This window comes from Geotrypetes seraphini, chromosome 9 (assembly GCF_902459505.1).
Source record: "Geotrypetes seraphini chromosome 9, aGeoSer1.1, whole genome shotgun sequence".
In the NCBI taxonomy this organism is placed as follows: domain Eukaryota; kingdom Metazoa; phylum Chordata; class Amphibia; order Gymnophiona; family Dermophiidae; genus Geotrypetes; species Geotrypetes seraphini.
The window spans coordinates 108,720,074-108,742,429 of record NC_047092.1 but is presented as its reverse complement, the minus strand read 5'-3'; the positions used below and the strand labels follow the sequence as shown (position 1 = coordinate 108,742,429).

At 45.6% G+C, this 22,356-nt stretch overlaps 1 protein-coding gene across 5 annotated transcripts in view; it reads left to right on the top strand.

The window, feature by feature from the left end:
* SMCO1 (single-pass membrane protein with coiled-coil domains 1) overlaps positions 1-22,356 on the top strand; it is a 97,665-nt gene that overhangs the window by 33,391 nt on the left and 41,918 nt on the right. The window contains exon 2 of one of the 5 annotated variants that reach the window (XM_033959641.1): positions 1,315-1,390. The exons of the other annotated variants lie outside the window; for them this stretch is intronic. Within the exon in view, the coding sequence (XP_033815532.1) occupies positions 1,317-1,390 (74 nt within the window). The 5' untranslated portion in view covers positions 1,315-1,316. The remainder of the gene's footprint in view (positions 1-1,314; positions 1,391-22,356) is intronic. 5 annotated transcript variants of the gene reach the window in all.

Below are 22,356 nucleotides of genomic sequence, written 5' to 3'. Positions count from 1 at the left end.
GCCATAGGTCGCAGGACCCAGTAGATGACGTGTTGTACACGCTTTAATCTGGCCCTGTCTGAGAATAGCTCTTCTTTGACTCTCCAGTAGGCTGGAGAGTGGTGTTTTACCTACGGGTGTGTTTTGGGGAGAGGCTTCTGGGAGTGAAATAATACTGGGTATTATGGGGGGTGGGGGAGGAAAGTGGAGGAATGCCAGCAGACTCAAGTATAAACTTAAGATTTAAATTTTGGCCCCTTTTTTTGCCTTTTTGGACAGGGGGGAGGTAAAACAAAGGGAGAAGGGCTGCTGCTGGATAAGGGGAGCAGTGAAGGGGTGGTGGTGGACACAGGGGAGGTAAAAGGAAGGGAAAATGGACAGGGGGAACAGCCAAGGGGTGGTGGTGGACAGCCGAGGAAAAAGAAAGACAAAGAAAGAAATACAAAATGCGGCTAAGGAGAGAGAAAGAAATAAAGGCAGACACATACACATATATTCTAGCACTCGTTAATGTAACGGGATATATATTTATATATATATAGATATATATAATGTTGCTTAAGAATAAAGTAGTATTGTAGCTGTATTGATAAACATTTTACTAACTTCATGACTGGTCTGTTGATCCGGTGCCCAATCTCTCTTCCCTGCTCGCCAGACTCTCCTGCACTGTGCCGCCATTCCCCGCAGTGCAGGCCTGCTTTAAAACCACGGGCTTGCATTGCAGGGAACGGCGGCAAAGAGCAGGAGATTCTGGGAGCAGGCAAGAGAGATCTGGGCTGGGCTGAGCCCTGACAGCCGTGACAGGAAGCTGCTTCTTCTGTCACTACTGTCAGGGTGTGTGCATGAGCGGGGATCGCTCTGGCCATGGGTAGGGGGGCATGTTAACAATCGTCCCTATTTGCATGCAGACTTTTACTGAATTGGTCGGCTGGCATGCAAACGGAAACGGATCGCACACGGTTTGGAGGTTTAGTGAATCCTGCCCTTAGTTTGAAAAGAGGTTTGGACAAGTTTTTGGAGGGAAAATCCATAAAATATTATTAGCCAAAAAGGTTTGGGAGATCCATTGCTTATCTTTTGGGGAAAAAACAAACAAACAATGAGAAACAAAAATAATTTTTGAAATCTACTAGGTACTTCTGATCCAGACTGACCACTGTCAAAGACAGGATGTTGGTCTGACCCAGCATGGCTTTTCTTTTTATCTTCTTATAACCACCACCTGCATGAATCATAATGGGACTATGATGTCACATGTTCTTAGCTTCAGTTTATATTCTAATTTTGTGGCTGAAGATCCAGTAATATTCATCATACAGTCTCTCCTTCCAGATATGAAAAAGTCGACTGAACATTTATCTGCTGTCATTAAAGAAAGCAAGGAAAAGCTAACTAGTTCCCACAGAAGGTGTGTACAAAATTCAGAATTCTGAGGACTAAGGTGGAATTCTGAAGTAAAGACTTCTAAAGCCAGTTACTTGGAAGGAAATAGCAGAGGTGTTTTGAAGCATGCAGTTTTGTTGCTTACAATTTGTTTTGAATTATAAATTATATAAATGGGTTATTAAATTCACTTTTTAAAAAACTAGGTCTTACAATTAACTTTTAAGCAAAAAATAGCATTTTTAGGTGTTTTGAAGCATTCAGTTTGTTCCACCAATTGATTTCCTACCAATTTTAATCCTACCAATTGTCTACCTACCAGTTTTTATCCTATCAATTGTTGTTCTCCCCCGTAATAGAATATGGTGTGCGGAAAGCCTGTTTGGTCAAGAATTTAAATTTAGAATTGGGATGCTGGTTGATTGAGATCTTAGAGTACCATTACTTCAATATAGGGAAGTTCAAACCATTTAGGCCTGTCTGTGAGAAATGCTCATTATCAGAAATCAAGACAGACTCAGAGGAGCAGAGAAATGATTTCATTAATTGCTCTTGCATGAGGGTGTCCACTTCAAAACACAGAGTAGGCACACAAAGCTCGGTATGATTATTCATTATATAGATAACTAGTCTTATAGCCCGTTACATTAATGGGTGCTAGAATATATGTGTGTGTGTCTCTCTTTATTTCTTTTTTTCTCTCTCTCTCTCCTTAGCCGCTTTCTTTCTTTCTGTCTTTCTTTTTCCTTGGTTGTCCACCACCACCCCTTGCCTGCTCCCCCTGTCCATTCTCCCTTCCTTTTACCTCCCCTGTGTCCACCACCACCCCTTCACAGCTCTCCTTATGCAGCAGCAGCCCTTCTCCCTTTGATTTACCTCCCCCCTGTCCAGCAGCACCTTCCTTCTCCCCCTGTCCAACATTAGGCCTCCGTTCCTTTTTCTTCAACCCCCTGTCCATCAGCACCTCTTTCCTTCTCCCCCTGTCCAGCAGTAGGCGTCCCTTCCTTTTTCTCCCCCCTCCTCCTTCTTATCCTTATGATACACTTACCTTGCTCTGCCCCTGATCAGAGGCTCCCGACAGCCGCCCAGTTGCACCCATTGGAAAAGTTCCCTCTGCGGCATCCCGCACCCCTCCTGACGTGACTCCCTCTGTCTTTCTTTCTGTCCGTCTCTGTCCCTGGCCCCCTTTGTCTGTTTGTCTTTCTGTATATCTCCCTGCCCCTGTGTCTTTCTTCTTTTCTTTCTGTCTCCCTTCCTCCCTCTGTCTGTGTGTCCAAAGCAGCATTCCCTCCCCCTCCATTTCCCTCCCCCCACACCAGTTCCCTGTGCACCTGTCCCTGTGTCTTTCTTCTTGTCTTTCTGTCTCCCTTCCTCCCTCTGTCTGTCTGTGCAAAGCAGCATTCCCTCCCCCTTCCATTTCCCTCCCCCCATACCAGTTCCCTGTGCAGCAGCATTAGCGTTTCCTCTACCCCCTTTCCCTTCCCACAGTCGCGACTACAAACGCGGGCCCGAGTCCTTTGCCGCCCCCCCCTTCCCTTCCCTTCCCTTCCCGCGGGCCCGACTACACATGGCGATTCAAGCAGCAGTCTTCACACGCTGCTTCGGGTCCTTCTACTGCCCTGATTTACTCTGGCACATCCGGAGCAAATCAGGGCAGTAGAAGGGCCCGAAGCAGCGTGTGAAGACTGCTGCACACGCTGCTTAAATCGCCAGTCGGGCCCGCGGTAAGGGAAGAGGGGGGCGGCAAATGACTCGGGTCCCGGGCAGTGGAAAGTTGCTGGGCTGCTCAGTGGGGGCGCTGAGTGGCCGCGATCCCTCTCCTCCAAGACCCCCCCCGGAGGAACGGAGATTGGCGGCTACAGCTGCTGGCTTAGACGTCTTCTATCCACTGCGGCCAACCCTAGCTGAAACAGGAAGTAGTCAGAGAGGGCGGGCCGCAGTGGACAGAAGACAGCAAAGCCAGCTATAGCGTGGTGCAGCGCTTTTCTCTTCATTTAAAAGCGGGTGAGCCAGCGAGAAGGAGGAGGTGGTGGTTTTGGCAGTGAGTGAGGGCAAGAGATGGTAGTGAGTGAGGGCGGGAGGGGGGGAGTCGCCGGCTGTGCTGTGCTTTCCCAATCTGTCCGCCGCATACGCACTCTGGCCATGGACCTACGGATCACAGATCAGGGATTACAGATCACGCAGGTCTGAGTGCGCATGCGTGGCTAGCGTTTTATTATATAGGATGTACAAATTTTTTATTCCCTCCTGCCTGTCTGCCTGCTCATTGGTTAGAGCAGTAATAGTTCACAACTTATCAAATGTTTTCCTCTATACTTCCATTTTCCCCGCCTCTGTTTATCTCTCCCATCACCCTCATTTCTGGGACCACTAACTCTATTTTCTATTTCTCATATATGGTTACCCGATCTTCTACTGCCCATAAGATGAGTAAGACTCTGAGAGACTTTGAGTAAAGTAAGCAATATAATTTATGTACTTTTTGGGCCCAAAAAGGGTGCCCTCTCTGCACAGAAATTGGCAAGATGGACACACCTGGTATAGTACATTCATTGAATATACTATATAGTCTGTACAATCTTTAATTAGCCCCTCCTGCCTGTCTGCTCATTGGGTAGAGCAGTACAGTTCACAAATTTCCCAAATCCTTCACATCTACTTCCTGTCTCTCAACCCCTTATTCTTCAGACCTTGACCATATTTACGGCTGCCCAAATATATATTCAGGAATAATTAATTGCCCCAAATGCACTAAACTGCAAACAGATATGAACTAATGTGCACATAGGCAGTGGCGTACCAAGGGGGGGTGGTCCACCCCGGGTGCACGCTTCAAGGGGGTGCACAGCCGGCCAGGTCCAGAAGCTCCCGTGCTGCTGAAAACGGCACCTCAATGCGGCTGCTGACTCGCTCTGCTGATTTTGATGGAGAGAGAAAGGAGCATAGCAGGGTGGTAGAAGGAGAAAAAGGGGGTCAGGGTGGTATGGAAGGGTGGTGAAGGGAGAGAAAAGGGGTCAGGATGGCAAGGAAGGGTGTGGAGAGTGAGAAAGGGGGTCAGGGTGGTATGGAAGTGTGGTGAAGGGCGAGAAAGGGGGGTCAGGTTGGTATGGAAGGGTGTGGAGGGTGAGAAAGGGGGCCAGGGTGGTATGGAAGGGTATGGAGGGTGAGAAAGGGGGTCAGGGTGGTATGGAAGGGTGGTAAAGGGAGAGAAATGGGATCAGGATGGTAAGAAAGGGTGTGGAGGGTGAGAAAGGGGGTCAGGGTGGTATGGAAGGGTGTGGAGGGTGAGAAAGGGGGTCAAGGTGGTATGGAAGCATGGTGAAGAGTAAAATGGGGTCAGGGTGGTATGGAAGCATGGTGAAGGGTGAGAAAGGGGGTCAGGGTGGTATGGAAGCATGGTGAAGGGTGAGAAAGGGGGTCAGGGTGGTATGGGAAGGGTGGTGAAGGGTGAGAAAGGGGGTCAGGGTGGTATGGAAGCGTGGTGAAGGGAGAGAAATGGGGTCAGGATGATATGGAAGGGTGTGGAGGTGAGAAAGGGGGTCAGGATGGTATGGAAGCATGGTGAAGGATGAGAAAGGGGGGTCAGGGTGGTATGGAAGCGTGGTGAAGGGTGAGAAAGGGGGCAGATGCTGATGGAAGTAGGAAGAGGAGAAAGTGAAATACCAGACCATGGGGGTGTGGGAGAGGGAAGGAGAGGAGAGAGATGCCAGACCATTGGAGGAGGGAAGGGAAGAAGATGGATGCCAGGCTAATGGGGGTGAAGGGAGAGATGGAAGGGGGAGGCATAAAGTTTCTGGAAGGGGAATAGAAGAAGAGAAGAGGTCTTATAGAAGGGGCAGAGAGAGGGTAGACAGTGGATGAAAGGAAGAGAGTGACAAGAAGATGAGGAAAGCAGAAACCAGAGAAGACAAGGTAGAAAAAAAATTATTATTATTATTTTTTTTTTTTTGCTTTAGGGGAGATGCATCGCTGTTTCTGTGGTGTTGCATTGTATGCAGAGTTCAGCTTCTTGGTGCTTCAGTTTAACCTTTGTCTACGTATTTTTATTCTATATCCCCATTTACAAAACTGTAGAGCGTTTTTTAGCGTTGGCTGTTACCACCATGGCTAAAAACCACACTATAGTTTTGTAAAAGAGGGTTTGTGATTACATACTAAGTGAAGGTGTTTTCTGTGTTCTGTGTGTTCGAACAGGCATGGTTTACTGTTAGGATTGACTGTGTAGGATTGATCTGTACTAGTCTGGTTTGTTTAGTTTTATAATGGGTTTATAGATGTACTGCTCACTGCAGTATGTAAGATGCTGCCTTTTCCTAGGTACACTCTTGTGTGACGTGTGGATTGTTTTTCATGTTTTTTATACAGATGGGGGGTGTCAAAAAATGATGGGCCCCGGGTGTCACCTATGCTAGGTACGCCACTGTGATTATAACACGCATCTTCTAACACTTCTCAGTGCTCAGAGAACCGTTTTTAGCTTATGAGACCGCTGGGTTAAGCAAAACTTTAGCCCACTACTGATATGGCTCAATTCTCAATCATTGTACTGGTCCCTGTAGTATCTTTAAGTATAATACTCTCTCTCTCTGTTTATTTTTTTAAAAACTTTTTTAAATACTTTTATCTTTTTAAATGCTCAACTTCAAAACAGACTTAGCTTTTAATGCAGGGGTTCAACGGGTTCTGACGCATTTCGCCATGCTGCCTCAGAGAACCCGCATCAACACGAACTTAATTCGGCCCCCACCATGTCTGTTTTTGCTTCAACCATTCTTGCTTGTATAGTTAGATGGTTTCTATACAGGTTATTAAATAATTAGGAAATAATATGTTTTAGGTAAAAGATCACTTACAGATCATGGACCTGGGGGACCACCGCGGGTGCGGACTGCTGGGCGAGATGGACCCATAGTCTGACTCAGCAGAGGCGTCGCTTATGTTCTTATGTGTTGTTCTGCAACAGTTAACACCATTAGAAAATATTAGTATTTTCATTTCTCACAATTCCCTCCTCTTTTTATTGTATGTTAATTTTGCATTATTTAATGTAATGAACTGCTTTCCATTCTGATAATATTACCTCTACTTGATTCCCATTATCAGGTAGTTTGTTAATTTTCTCCTCTAATAGAAGCAGATTACTTACTGACTGCTGTATTTTCAGTGTCATGTTATTTGCAGTTTCTTTTAATTTTTGTGTCATACCTCTCACACATAGAATTACACACCACCCTAGAGATATTAGTACCCCAGTTCCCACAATTAATGAGGTAAGTATTACAGCTAATTCTGTAGCTAATGTGTTTAAACCTTGCAAAACCCTAGTGCTATTTTATTGGGAATGAAAATATTTCCCCCTTTTCAGCTAACATAATGGGCTCCTTTTACTACGGTGCGCTAGCGTTTTTATTGCACGCTAACCACGTGCTAACCAAAAAATACTAGCGCAAGCTCTATGGAGGCGTTAGCATTTAGTGTGTGTGATATTGTTGCGTGCACTATGCGTGCGCTAAAACCGCTAGCACACCTTTGTAAAAGGAGCCCTATGTCTAAAATCATTCTATTTTCACAAACCATTCAGCTAGTGGCATCAAATTGTTCAGATATACATTTCTAATGCATCTTTGTGTAGTTTATAAATCTCTGTTGATTGCAACAACTGTAATTTCTCCAATCTACATTTTTATTTATCGTAACCCACCAGAAGAGTGACTCAAATCCTGTTGCTATTTGAGTTCTTCCTTTAAACTCATCTGGGAACCCTTATAGCATCTATGTATATGTTATCATCAAATAAAATGCGTAGAGGGGCATAATCAAAAGGAACGTCTAAGTCCGTTTTCATCCAAGTCACAAGTCATCCAAAGTAAAAAAAATAGCTTAGGACACATTTTCGAAAAATATGCCCAAATTTGTTTTCATTTTTTAAATGGTCTAAGTCACAACATCCAAGTTCTGTCCATCCTGTGCTGTATAATTTTAAGTTATACATGCAGTACGACTAAGTCTAAGCCTGCCCACATCCCACCCAAATCCCACCTTCAACACTCCTCCTGACACGCCCCATTTAGGTATGGTCGTTCAGTGGCACTATGGAGGCCTAGGTCGTTTATAAATACATCCAAAACTTGGTTTGATTATCTGCACTTGGATGTTTTTGACTGATGATTGTCCAAGTGCCGACAGGCCGGTTTTTGGACATTTTTCTCTTTCGATTATGAATCCCTTAATGTATTTTGTTTAACTCTGGTGTGTGTCTCACTCTGATTTTTGGCAAATGCTAGTGTGAATGGTATAGCCAATTGTACAAATACCCTTCCATTTTGGGAGAAGTATCGGTCTCAGGATCTTCCCTCCACAATACTACCACAAGTCAGCTCTTGGCATCATAAAAGCAGAGTAGTTCTTTTTTTTTTCTTCTTTTCCTGAAACATAAAAGGTATTAATGCAGGTTTTTAGTTCACCTAGGTTCTGTGTGAACTCTTCCCCTTACCATGAGAGGCAGGTGGTGTGGTTCCCACGTACCATGGAGAACACAGGTGGCACCTTTCTATCATTTAGGTGCAATGCAGGTAACATCTGGGAAAATGCCTGACATTCTCTCTTTCCCCAGGTGTCTTGATACTTCATTCTGTGGTTCTTCTTTTCTCACCCCAAAGAGAAAGGTACTACTTGGGCCACTGGACGCCCAGTGAACAAGCATAGCAATCACTCTTGTGCAGACATTTCACAGTAATTTAACCCATTTTACTCAAGCATTTGAGCCTCTCTATCTTTATTTCCATAGTCTGTTTAAAGTATTTTACTTCTATGACCTGAACTACCTTTGGAGCCTTAGGAACCTGGAAAGGTGTATGCTTATGTTTAGAAAATGTTTTCTCAGTGTGTCTGACTACTTCCTTTTGTTGAACCTAATTCTGAAACACCATGTTATAGAACCAAAATCCCCATCCAGTGTCATTAATACTTTGTTCTCTCCCTCAATTTGTTCTTGCCAAGAGGTTTGCTTAATGGTAATACAAATTTTGTTACACTGTTTAGGATTCAGATACCCCTTTACAATGGAAATGATATATTTTATCCTAGAATGTGTTTGAGCTGTCCACCTTGATGCTTAGGTGGTCTACCATACCTGTCCCCAATTGGGACATGAAGTGTCCAGACACATATACTTTTCTTCTGGACTGCACCTTTCTTTTTTTTTTCTTGATACACCCCCACAGTCTATTAGGGAGCATGCATTGAACTATATTACCTGTGGATTATTACCTTTTTTTCTTTTTTACCATGATAGTAAATTGTACCTATTCAGAGAGTTCAGTGTGTGTGTCCCTCTGAACTCCCATACTGAGGCTGCAATACTTGCTCAGCTCCTTTCCCACCATGGAAAACCACAGAATCAATTTCATCTTGTTCTGCACTAAGCCTGACATGTTCCCTTAGTTTCACACACAACCTCTTAATGTTAAACCAGAAAAATATAGATATTTCCTCCAACCACAACAACACAAACATTAATATTTCAGCAGTTGTCGTTTCTTTGTCCCACATTTCCCCAAATCCCATATGTGTTAGACTAACTCTATTAAGCAAAGAAACAATGTCCAACATATGTCCAAAGCAAAAATTCAAAGAAATTCAGAGCAGCATAAAACATTAAAGTCCAATATATAAAAGGATATTTTTGCTGAGATGAGTCACTTTGGTAAATCCATAGGTCTCCTAATGATGAGGCGTAGAGGATTCTCTCCAGATTGCTGCATACACCACTCAGCAGGCACTTTAACAAGTCCCTTGACTCTGGTATGATGAGTCCATCCTTTTTCTCTTGTTTTCACAGCAGTGTCTATAGTGAGTAGTATTTGGAATGGTCCTTCCCACTCAGGCTGTAACTTGGTTTCTCTCTGGAATCCGTCATCGCTAAGGATGGTGGCTGAGTCAGAAATCCCTTCACCCCTGAGGAGAGACAAAGACAACGCCAGTATATGCCTTTTTAAGGAACTGGTCCCCTGTTCTAAACAATGAGAGCTCCTTTTCTCAAGGCAATTTGGTTAATTCCTCTATATCACTTGATTTCCCTGTTCTACCCATCCTCATGAAGGTGGATACCAGGGAGTATGAAACTCCCAGAATACTTCTAATCCTGTCATTATACCTTGGAGCACCCTGGAAATGAATTGAGGTCCTTGGCCTCAATCTATGTTCCCCACTTTCCCGTATCATGGGGTAATTTGTTCCAATATAATTTTAGCCACAACTGTTGCTGTGGCTGTACTCATGGGGTAGGCCTCTACCCACCCAGTTAAACGGTCTACTTATACTAGCATATATTTGAATCTACTCCCTGGGGGCAATTCCATAAAATCTACCTGGATTCTCTGAAATGATCGCAGTCCCAACTGACGCCTTTTTTTTTTTCTTTTGCAAATTACACAGCAGTCACAAACTTGTTTTGTCACCATGTAAATTCCTAGGCATCCATATTCTCTGAAAACTGAATCACAAAGTGCCTGAACACCCCAATGACTCCCTTGGTGCACGACTGACAGCCCTTCTCACATGAGCTGTCTATTTAACATTTGCCTTCTAACAGGCAATATCTATATCCCCTTTTCAATTTTAAGTGTTCCCAGTTTGGTCATTTCCTGTATTTCTTGCTCTGTGAATACAGGAACTTCTGTGCACTCCAGTATCCTGAGTATCGGAGCATATAAGGTCACCACTTCTGACTTCAAAGTGACCTCCTTTGCTTTCACATCAGCTAATCTGTGCCCCACTACCTTGGGGTATGTTTCTCTGGTGTCCACTAATATTGACCCCTGCAATCTCTTCAGACAAGAGAAGTTTCTTTAACACTTATCTGATCAGCTCTTCATGTATCAGACTTTTTCCCCTTGCTATTTATTAGTCCCCTGTCCTCCCAAATTTTCCCAAACGTTTGGACCCCTCCAAACGCATGTCTAGAATCTGTGTATATAGTACCCTCCTCCCCTTATTGGAGGGCTTGGTTGAGAGTATATAGCTCCCAAACTTATGCTGACCAGTGTCACACCTGCCCAGCTCCTGTTCACGGCAGCTAGCTGGAACACTGTGACTGTTCCTGTCCATACGTGTACCCTTTAACCAGGGTACCCTTCAGGCTTTCTTAGGCGTCTGCCTAAGGTATAATATCAGATTCCCTGACATTACCAAAAGAAAAACAGGCAAGGGAAAAGAAACTCACACACCTCAAAATCCAGTATAGTAGAATAATCAAACAAAGGTTTTATTATGTTCACTGGTTGCATTGAACAAAAGAAAAAAATGCTTCAGCTTAGCAGACCTCAAAACAAGCACTCAAAACTATGAGGCAAAACACAAACTGTTCAAACAGAGCAAAACTTTCAAAGAAATCCAGTGTCCAGGTTTTTGGGTGTGTCTCATCTTAACCTACAGTTCCACAGCCTCTGGACTTTGTTAGCACATCTATAAACAGTCCTGTTCACCAGAGTAGTTTGGATTTAGTAACTTTCCCTAAGCTGCTTCAGCTCTGTAAACCGTATTCTCTTCTTTAGCACAGAATTCACAAGGTCCGTGCAGGCTCTCAGCACAGCTCCCTGCTGTGCCTTTCAAGTAATTAATTATGCACAGCTGTGAGGAAGAACGCTCTCGGCTCAGCTTGGCTGCTAGCAGAGAGAACAAAAAAATGCCAAAACATTTGCTAGCTTTACAACTAAAGCTTTCAAGCAGCAATTAACAGTTCATTATCAGCAGGGAGAGAACTACAACTCCCCTTTAAACTATCACTGGCATAACGGGTAGCTTCACTACTGTGGACACAGGCAATACACATCCCCTTACTGCTTATCAATGTCCATGGACACCTCCTCCGGTCCTACCAGACTCTCCTGGATTTCCATGGTTCCCCTGGGGTTCCTTCCTCACTCCCTGGGTCAGCAGTAAGCTCTTCTGTGTCCACCATTTGCCAGTCTCCAGCCTCCTCGGGCTGTGGATGAATCTCTCCTGTTTGCCTCCAGGCTGCTTCCCCCCTGGAAGCCTCCTCGGCTCCTCCTCTCCTGACTCTCTCTCAGCTGCTCTGTTTTAACCCCCTCCCTGCTCTGAAGAGGGGGAAGGGAGATAAATCTCTCTGCAGCTGTGCCTGTCTCAGTGACAGCTTCCTGTGCTGAGACTGGCCTTCTGGGAGCTGTAGTTTCTTAGCTCCTGGGTTAGTCACAGTGAAGTCAGCGCTTATAACATCAGCAGGGCCAACCTGATCTGCTCTCCTGCAACGGGGTTTCCTGCTCTTCTTCCCTAATCCTGTGTCGAAGCTAGTAAGAGAGCTAGATTTGTCACACCAGGCATTCGGTAATTGCCCAGCATCCTGGATGGAGAGCTCTTCTCCATCTATTGTTAACATATGTCATTCCCTGCTACTACCATTGAGGACCCATCGATAAATAATTGATGCCCTCTTGGCAGAGGAGTATCTTTCAAATAAGGACGTCTTTCTTTACTAGGAGAGCTGTGGCTGCAACAATTTGCACACAATTAAACCCTCCTTGTGAAGCAGAAGCTAATAATTTGGATAGAAAAACCACATTTCTACACTCCTATTGTCACCAAGTTTGTTTTTTGTTTTTTCTCCTTACTAGTGAATGTAAAATTTACTGGTATTTTCCAAACATTCTTATCTTTTCAGATTCCAAGGCAACTGCTTAAATTATTTCCCTTGCTTTTAGCGAGCGTGTGTTCTTGCTGACTGGTTACCTTATAGAATAGCATTTTAGGTAATATGCATCTGCTTTTCTAAATATTCCTTAACTCCTGTACTCAATATCATTATTATTTACACTGTAAAGGACTAAACTTTGTAACCTTGCTTTTGGAAAATCTGTTCGCATTAGCTCAGCTGGTACTGCTTTCTGAAAATGCATGCTCTTATCTATTCAGCTTATTATTCCCCTTCCTATTCTGCATCTGAGAAAGTTCACTTCTGACTCTCATTCTTTTTCTATATGTTGTGTATGAGTTAGCTAGAAAACCTTTGGTATGCAGATCTAAGCTAAGACCGTCACCCCTTCCCCGTGGGTCCTCCCTGTCCCAAGAGCTGAGCATTTTGCCACTGCATCAAAGCAGCTCTTCTCATCATAAGAACATAAGAACTGTCATCTCCGGAACAGACCTTCGGTGTACACTTGGCGTAATTTTAGTCACCCATATCCCTCTATGCCTCTCGTAAGGAGATGTGCATCTAGTTTGCTTTTAAATCCTAGAACGGTGGACTCCGCAATAACCTCCTCTGGGAGAGCATTCCAGGTGTCCACCACTCGTTACGTGAAGCAGAACTTCCTGATATTTGTCCTTAGCTTTAGTCCATGTCCTCTTGTCCGTGTCACATTGGACATTGTAAATAATTTTTTTTCCCGCTCTATTTTGTCGATTCCTTTCAGTAATTTGAAAGTCTAGATCAGTGGTTCCCAAAACTGTCCTGGGGGACCCCCAGCCAGTCAGGTTTTCAAGATATCCCTAATGAATATTGTGGCGGGGCCAGGAATAAGCCTAGCGCTGGCAACCCGGCTCCCGCCCCAGGCGCAGGACGGAGCGCTCCCTGGAGGACTCCCGCTGGATAATCCCAGTAGAAAATAGCATACACTGCTCACTTGGTAAAGTTCAGATTTTTCCTTTTATTATCCCCAGTTCAAGGCACTGGGTCTCAAATAGTCCCTCTTGGCTGAGTGGATTGAAACAAATAATACATCAGCAATGCTTCTCCTTTATAAGAGAGTCCAGACTGCTGTTCAGGCAGATAAACCAAAAATAAACAAAAACGTTTTTTTTTCCAGTTTCACCAATTGTGCCTGTGGATACTTCAGGAAGCTTTTCCCACCTGACCCACCTGAAGTACCATGCCCCCACTACCCTTATGCTCCTGGGGCAGTGGCGTACCTAGGGTATGTGGCACCCAGGAAGCAGAGGGAGGAGAGCCACACCAGTGCCCTTCACCCCAGTTATGGTTGGGCCAGGAAATAGAGATGACTGAAGAAGGACCGGCTGTAGGCCAAACCTCCAGGGAAACATCAGAAACTGGATTGTTTGCTTTCTCTTCTGCTTAAAGTGGCCTGGCCAGCTTAAACCTCTGTCGGAGGTCACAAGAAGCTTTTTCTTTCCTTTTCCCTTCCCCCTAAGGAAAGACTATCCTAAGGTCCGACCTAGAAGATGCGGTCCCTTGGTTTATGCGGTGCCATTCAATGCCAATGTGGAAACCTTTCACATTTCTCAGCCAGATGACTACATTCTCCTCTTCACAAAGAAGGAAATGTGGGTTTAGTCTGGACATACGTACCTGTATGAAGCCGTCTCAGAACATGAGGAAACCTTAGCTTGCACCTGCAGTGCAAGCAGTTATCAGCAGCCAAACTGCTGTTGGTGGTGAAGTCTCTGGAACAGTCCTTCAAACATAGACCTTCCTTCAAACACATCTAATAGCAAAGCACCAGGGTAAGAATGTTCTGGGTAATGGGCACCCGGGGCCCATAATTTTTTGACACCCCCCATGTAAAAAAATATTTTTTGTAATAACCATGAAACTGAATAAATGGTCATAATAGAAACAGGCAGTGAAAATTTTCTCTTATTGAACCTCATATATGTAACCATTATTCATAACATAACATAACATAACATAAATTATGTCTGAATTGTCATGATATCAGACGTACATATGGAGTAGTTGCAGGTGATGCTTGTGTTAGTTCGGTTTTATATGTTTTTTGAATAGAAGGGTTTTTATTTCTTTTTTGAAGGTTTTGTAGTTTGTGGTCGAGGTCAATAGGTTGTAGAGTTGGGGGTCGAGTGTTGTAGCTCGAATGGCTAGGAGGTTGTCGAACTGTTTTTTTCTTTTGACGTTTTTGGTTGGAGGGTGTGTGAATGGTGCGTGAGTTCTCCTATGTCTGGTTGAGGTGGATTGAATTATTTAGCTGAAGAAATTAGTTACCCCCCCCCCCCCCATTCCACACACATTAATTCTCTTCCATTTTTGTTTCCATTATAAAAAAAACACTGATAAGTTCTCAGAAAAAAAATACATTAAAATAAGAAGTGAAAACAAAGGCCCCTACAGATGAGAACATAACATAAGAATAGCCTAACTGGGTCAGACCAATGGTCCATCATGCCCAGTAACCCATTCTAATGGAAGCCAATCCAGGTCACTAGTACCTGGTCAAAACCCAAAGAGTTGCAACATTCCATGCTACCGATCCAGGGCAAGCAGATGTTTCCCCCATGTCTTATTGAATTATTTAGCTGAAGAAATTAGTTACCCCCCCCCCCCCCATTCCACACACATTAATTCTCTTCCATTTTTGTTTCCATTATAAAAAAACACTGATAAGTTCTCAGAAAAAAAATACATTAAAATAAGAAGTGAAAACAAAGGCCCCTACAGATGAGAACATAACATAAGAATAGCCTAACTGGGTCAGACCAATGGTCCATCATGCCCAGTAACCCATTCTAATGGAAGCCAATCCAGGTCACTAGTACCTGGTCAAAACCCAAAGAGTTGCAACATTCCATGCTACCGATCCAGGGCAAGCAGATGTTTCCCCCATGTCTTAATAACAGACTATGGACTTTTCCTCCAGGAATTTGTCCAAACTTTTCTTAAAACCAGCTACGCTATCTGCTTTTACCATAACTTCTGGCCACTTCATTTTTAAGCTGAGATCTTTCCTTCCAAACAGAGACTTTGCTATATGTCAAATACAGCACAAGGTAACTTCACACGGACTTAGCTGTGCAGGAAATGTGAATCTCCTCATACACCCACCATATAGTGCAAAAATGTGCAAAGGTCTGGTTTTTTCTTTTGATCACTACATAGACTAATGCCACACAAGCAGCGCTGTTACAAACATATTCTGTAGGTCAGTGCTAAGGTTAACAAAGTTTCCTTCTTTGGACCAGAAGGAGATACTGACAAACCACTGGAAGAGATCCCAAAACAACTACCCAGGAACAACACCCAAAGACCCACTCAGTGTGTGAACCAGTTGAGTGGAGTGGACTAACTGGGGGGTGGAAATGGGCCCGGAGTTTGCTCAGCAGAATTTCCCAGATCACCTCTTCCTCTCAACACATTGACACGCTGCCACCACCACCACTAGGAACACCTCACCGGGTAGGCCAGCAATGCTATAAACTTTATAAAACACATTATTATATTTTCTTATAAAGCACATATTTTAACTGAACTCTCTGACATCCTCAGCCTTTCCATTCACAAAAATAGAAGGAAGAAAAGTTCCCATTTCCTGCTGTCTCATGTCCCCGGCCTATACAATATTTTTCTTCTGCAGACCCTTCAAAAATCTGTCGAAATCCTCGTTTCACTTGCATTATAAAGTACTGAGGATGCCATCTCTCCCCAATCCCAGGTCCTAAAATCTAAGACAGTAGCGCAAACTAGTACTGCCAGATTCAGGAAAAAAAATTTTGATTCAGCCTATTGAATTGGTTTATCGATTCGATTTTCCTGCCCAATTGGGTTTTTTTTTAAACATCCTGGTGGGTTTATTTTATAGCTTTTTCACCCCCCTTTGGCTTCTCCTAACCACACTGGCGCTGTGGTGTAAATAAAATAAAGAAACAAAAAGGACTTTTCCTCTCTCTGTTAAATCCTAGCTCACGTTTGCGGTCTAACACCAGCTCTGGCAGGATACACATTTCAAATCTGACATATTGTAATCACAAAACAGAAAATAAAATTTGTTTTTCTATCTTTTTGTTGTCTGGTTATTTTTCAAATCTTGTTGGTCCAAGGCTCTGGTTGTCTTCTGATAACTTGCTTGCCAGGGTCTCCTTCTTTCTTCTTTCTCTGTGCTAACCATCCATCTGCCATCTCTGTCCTCCCTTTCCGTTTCCCTTCCCTCCCCCGGATGTCTGGCATCTTTCCTTTTTTTTGTCTCCCTCCACAGATCCACCTTTTCTTAACTACCCTTTCATCCAGCAGCTCTCCCTCCTTCCCCACCACCCCAGGGTCCATCATCTCTCCCTTTCTTTTCCCAACTACCCTCCTAACCAGTATCTCTATCACCCCCCCTCCACACCATCCCTTGTGACCAACTTCTCTCCCTTTCTGTTCCTTCCCTCCCTAAAACCCATGTCCATCATCTCTCTCTCTCTCTCTCCTCTATTTTCAGACCCATTATTTCTTCCCACCCAAAGTCCGGCATATGCACATCTCTTTGAACCCCTCCCCCTTCCCTCCATGTACTTCTACACCAAGGCCCCCCCCTCCCCTGAAGGCCTGTCCCCCCCTTAAAGGTCTACATCCCACCCCTGAAGGCCTGTCCCCCCCTTGAAGGCCTGCTTGCCTGCTCCCCTTGAAGGCCTGCCCCCTTGAAGGCCTGCACACCCCCTGAAGGCCTGCACACCCCCTTGAAGGCCTGCCTGCCTGTTCCCCTTGAAGGCCTGCCCCCCCGAAGGCCTGTCCCCCCCCTTGAAGGCCTGCTTACCTGTTCCCCTTGAGGCCTGCCCCCCATGAAGGCCTGTCCCCCCCTTGAAGGCCTGCACTCCCCCCCGAAGGCCTGCACCCCCGAAGGCCTACACACCCTCGAAGGCCTGCCCCCCTGAAGGCCTGCACCCCCTCCCGAAGGCCTACACCCCCCTCGAAAGCCTGTCCCCCCCTTGAAGGCCTGTCCCCCCCTTGAAGGCCTGTCCCCCTTGAAGGCCTGTCCCCCCGAAGGCCTGCACCCCCCCTCGAAGGCCTGCCTGTCCCCCTTGAAGGCCTGTCCCCCTGAAGGCCTGTCTCCCCCCCTCCACAAGGTCTGCCTGCCCGCCCCACCCTGAAGGCCTGCTGCCCCCCCCCCACTACCTCGAAAGACCGCTCGGCCCCACCACCACCACCATGAAGCACTGCTCATTCCCCGCCTTCCCGCTTCATTTCCCTAGGGAAACAGCCTGCAGCAGGATCGCGCGATGCCAGCGATCTTTGCTTGCTTCGGCTGTTTCCTCCGCTGCAGTCCCGCCCCCTCCTCTGACATCAGAGGAGGGGCGGGACCGTGGCGGAGGAAACAGCCGAAGCAGGCAAAGATCGCTGGCATCGCGATCTTGCTGCAGGCTGTTTCCAGACGTGACACCCGGCGCAGGGGGGGAACCGGACCGGACCGGGAGCACCCCCTCAGGGCTTGGCACCCGGGACAGACCGCCCCCACGCCCCCCCTTGGTATGCCACTGTCCTGGGGTAGGGGCTGGGGAACCATCCACCCTTTTCTGACTGGTTTAAGTCCCCACCCAAAAGTTCCCCTATTCAGGGCTATGTAACGTCAGGTCACTGAATTCCCGTTCAGGCTTTTCTCAGAGGTTAATTAGGATTCCCACCTCCTTCACCTCTCTGCAAGGCCTATCTCTCCGGCTCTAATTGACACATTCACACTTCCTTACAATCCTGCCTAAGGGAGAAAGACAGAAAGATGTTAACTTTCATTACCCTCCCCCATTCATTACCTTATTGACTGTAGTTAGATAGGAGATCCCAGGCTGCCAGACTGCACTCCATTTCACTTCCTTCAGAGACCTCTATCTCTGTCTCCATTAGGGACTCCTCGCTCTCTGAGGCTGGATAGGAATTCCCTTCAGGGGCAGCTACCGGCCAGCCCTGCTCTGGAAGCCTTTCTCCTCCCTTGAGCTTCTGCCTGGGAGCCAGAAGTTTGTTAATTCGTGAGGGCTGTAGGACAGCCTGTTCTTTAGCCCTGGGCTGTGAAAGAAAACTCCTAGCTGTTTCCTTCCTGCTCTGCACGGCACGTCTCTCCCTTGCAGTTCCTGAGTTCCCCTGAGTGTTCCCAGGTGTGTTGGTTTTATGCTGCAGGCTCTTTCCCACTCTCCCTCTGGGTTTGTCTTGCCTGTCAGCTCTGCCCCTTTCCTTAACCCTTCCTGGGCTAGTTTTCTTCACCAGAGGCTTTACTGGAGAACTGCCCAAGGAATTATAAAAGGGATTATAGTGCCCTAAATCAGGTATTGTGGTGTCTGCCCTTCTCTCTCTGCCTTGCCCTGCCTGTTGGCTCTTTGTAATAGGAACAGGATTAATGGGCAGCTTCCTGGGCTTAGGAATAGGGGCAGCCCTTTGCATGGCAGGGTTTAAAACCGGGTTTAAACCAATGACAGGAGCTTCCCTGTCACAATATGCATGAGAGAGATTTGCATATAATGGAAGTGACAGGTATGCAAATCTCTCTCATGCATATTCATTAGGGATATCTTAAAAACCTGACTGGCTGGGGGTCCCCCAGGACAGGTTTGGGAACCACTGGTCTAGATCATATCCCCTCGCAGTCTCCTTTTCTCAAGGGAGAACAATCCCAGTCTCTTAAGTCGTTCCTCGTATTCCAAGTTCTTCATACCTTTTATTAGCTTTGTTGCTCGTCTCTGCACCCTCTCCAGCAGTTTTATATCCTTCTTTAGGTTGGGAGATCAATGTTGGACACAGTATTCCAAGTGTGGTCTGACCATTGCTCTATAATGTGGCTTCCCCCCCTCGTCCTTTATCAAAACTTTTTCTCAATGGATAGCTCGGCATAGCTCCCCATCCTTTCTACGGAGGGGCGATGCTGATGGCATTGGAAAATTCTCCAGATCTTTCTGTCACCCTATGTAAGTTCTAAGGCAGCAGGTACAGTAGATTATCCCTTGTCCCCCGTGAGTTTTCAGGGAGGGGATAAATATTTTAAGGGGTATCATGGGCAGAATTTTACCTCTGCTGGTTCGTTTTTTTTCTCTCTCTCTCTCTCTCCTTTGTATGCTTGGGAAAGAGTTTCAACCCTCCCTTTTTTCAACAGGAAGCATTTCTAGCTTCCTTAATGCTGCTTGCAATTCTCCTACTAATTTAGAATTTGACATAGCCAATTTTCCTCTGCACTAAACTTTGGCCAAAAGATACTTGGAGGCTTGATAGTCTCTAGAGTCTCAATACGTAATCATTTGCTTCTTATCTTTTTTCTTAATACTGGACACACTGTCCTTATCACTGCAGCATCCTCCTTAAGGGGCTTTTCCAGAGGAATGCTGCTGGGGGGTCTCTACCACCTCCCTCATTTCTACTAGCTTTTAACTCCCTATTCTGTCCCTTTGAGCCATCCAGAATTCAACAGATATCTTTCACTTCATCCGTCTCTGGCCACACTCCTCGCGGGACAATGGAAGTGCAAATAAGTACTCCCCCCCCCCTCACTTCATGCCCCTGGCACATCTCACACACACACACTTACTTGCAGGGTGCTCACAAAATGTATCCACCACCCACCAAGGTAATACTAAAATAGCCAAATTTCTTATCTTGGCCCATGTGCATGACTACGGCTCCCACTTACTTTATCAAAGCCTCTCCTTACAAAAAGCCTCTCAGGCTGCTTGTCAGTACATTGCTGGACCCCATGTCGGGAACTGCGAGACTGCTGAACACAGCGGGATGCGTCTCCCCAGTACTCTACGATGCTGGCCCAAGCAATGATGATGTCTTCCCGGTAACGAGCCCCCAAACTGTGAGAAAAGGCACTTCCCACAAGATGAGTAAGACTCAGAGACTTTGAGAAAAGTAAGCAATATAATTTATTTACTTTTTGAGCACAAAAAGGGTGAATTCTCTGTACAGAAATTGGCAAGATGGACACACATCTTTAGTTAGCCCCTCCTGCCTTTCTGCTCATTGGGTAGAGCAGTACAGTTCACAAACTCCCAAATCCTTCACATCTACTTCCTGTCTCTCCACCCCTTATTCTTCAGACCCTAACCATATTTACAACTGACCTTATTTGGGCACCGTTCTCTCCTTTCACATACTCGCCCCTCACGTGACACACATGCCTAGACCATCTTTTTAACAATAGTCCTTATGATTAGTTCTGCTGACACCTCTCGATACAATGTTCACTTGACTGTATTCAATGTTTCAGGAATGTCCCCTCCCACCTTTTGAGTCAGCAAATGCTTCTTACTGTCGTATGCATACAATATTAGACAAACGTTTTCTGGAATTTTACCATTTAGTTTTTCATTACCACTTTATTAATATATTCTTTATACTGATTATATGACCCCCCCTGCCTTATTATAATTATATGTATTAGTAAAATCTTTATAGTTTCTCTGTAGTTATTTAACCACACCTGATTAAATATATTATAGCATATGCAAGTGTTATATCATTTAAGTGTTCACCTCCTCTGTGTTATTCTGCAATAATTAATACCATTAGAAAATATTAGTACAATGGTACCTTGGTTTGCGAGCATAATTCATTCCAGAAGCATTCTCACAATCTAAAGTACTTGTATGGCAAAGCAACTTTCCCCATAGGCCATAATGGCAACTCGGATGATTCGTTCCACCTGACCCTCGAACCGACACCTGAGCTGACACCTGGACTGACCCCTGAGCCCACCCCGGGAGCCAGCAGTATTGCTCCCCCCTCCCCCCCCCGAGGCCACCGGCACTGCTCTCTCCCTTCGCGATCGCCTCCTCCCCCCCCCCCCCCCCACACTGACCGGCCCTGTCCTTACCCATGCATAAGAACATAAAAACATAAGAGTTGCTGCTGCTGGGGTTGGGCCAGTGGTCCATCATGCCCAGCAGCCCGCTCATGCGGTGGCTCTCCGGTCAAAGACCAGTGCTCTAACTGAGATTAGCCCTACCAGCGTACGTTCTTATTTAGCAGGAACTTGTCTAACTTTGCCTTGAATCCCTGGAGGGTGTTTTCCTCTATGACAGACTCTTTCCCGTTTTGATCGACAGATTGGCTATTAGTTGAAGCAGTTCAGCTATGGTCCCTTTTAGTTCCTTGATGACCCTCGGATGGATGCCATCCAGTCCCAGGGATTTAGCGCTGTTAAGCCTATCAATCTGCCTGCATATCTCTTCTAGACTGACCGTTAAATCTATCAGTTTCCCGTTTTTACTTCCAGCATATAGCCTGATTGGTTCCAATATGCTGTGTATATCCTCTTCAGTAAATACAGACACAAAAAATGTGTTTAGTCTGTCAGCGATTGCTTTGTCCACCTTTAGCATTCCCTTTATTCCTTGGTCATCCAATGGTCCCACCGCTTCTTTCGCGGGTTGTTTCCCCTTGATATATCAAAAGAACGGCTTGAAGTTTTTTGCCTCATTGGCTATTTTTTCCTCGTAGTCTCTTTTGGCCCTTTTACTGCCTTATGGCACCTGCGTTGATGTTGTTTGTGCTTATTCCAGTTTTCGTCCATTTTTTATCTTTTCCATTCTTTGAACGAGGTTTTTTTGTCTCTGATCGCTTCCTTAACCTCTACAGTGAGCCACGCCGGTTCTTTATTCTTTTTCCTTTTTGATCCCTTGTTGATACACGATATATATATAGATTTTGCACCTCAGTAATCGTATCCTTGAAAAGAGACCAAGTCTTTACAGTGCGTATCCTCTTCTTAATCTTCTTCCTCACCATGCGTCTTATCCCATCGTAATTCCCTTTTCGGAAGTTTAGCGTCGTGGCTGTCGTTCTGGACTGATGTTTTGCCCCTATTTCCAGGTTGAAGCGGATCACCTCCTGTGTTAGAAAGTGCCTGCTGCCGGTTTTCTGCTGGGCTGCTGCTGGGCCTCGAGCATCTGCCCATGCTCAAGGCCTTCTGGATCTCACCCTCTTTGAGATTCTCATGAGATCTCGAGTATCATGAGAATCTCGGAGAGGGTGAGATCCAGAAGGCCTTGAGCATGCGCAGATGCTCAAGGCCCAGCAGCAGCCCAGCAGAAAACTGGTGGCAGGCACTTTCTAACATTGGCGGTGCACAGGTAAGGACAGGGTCAGTCAGTGTGGGGGGGGGTGAGGCGATCACGAAGGGAGGGAGCAGCACTGGTGGCCTCGGGGGAGCAATACTTCCGGTTCCCGGGGTCGGATGGGGCTCACAAATTGAGTCAATGCTTGGTTTGCGAGTTACAGTTTGCTCGAGTGTTTTGCTTATCTTGCAAAACACTTGCAAACCGTGTTAC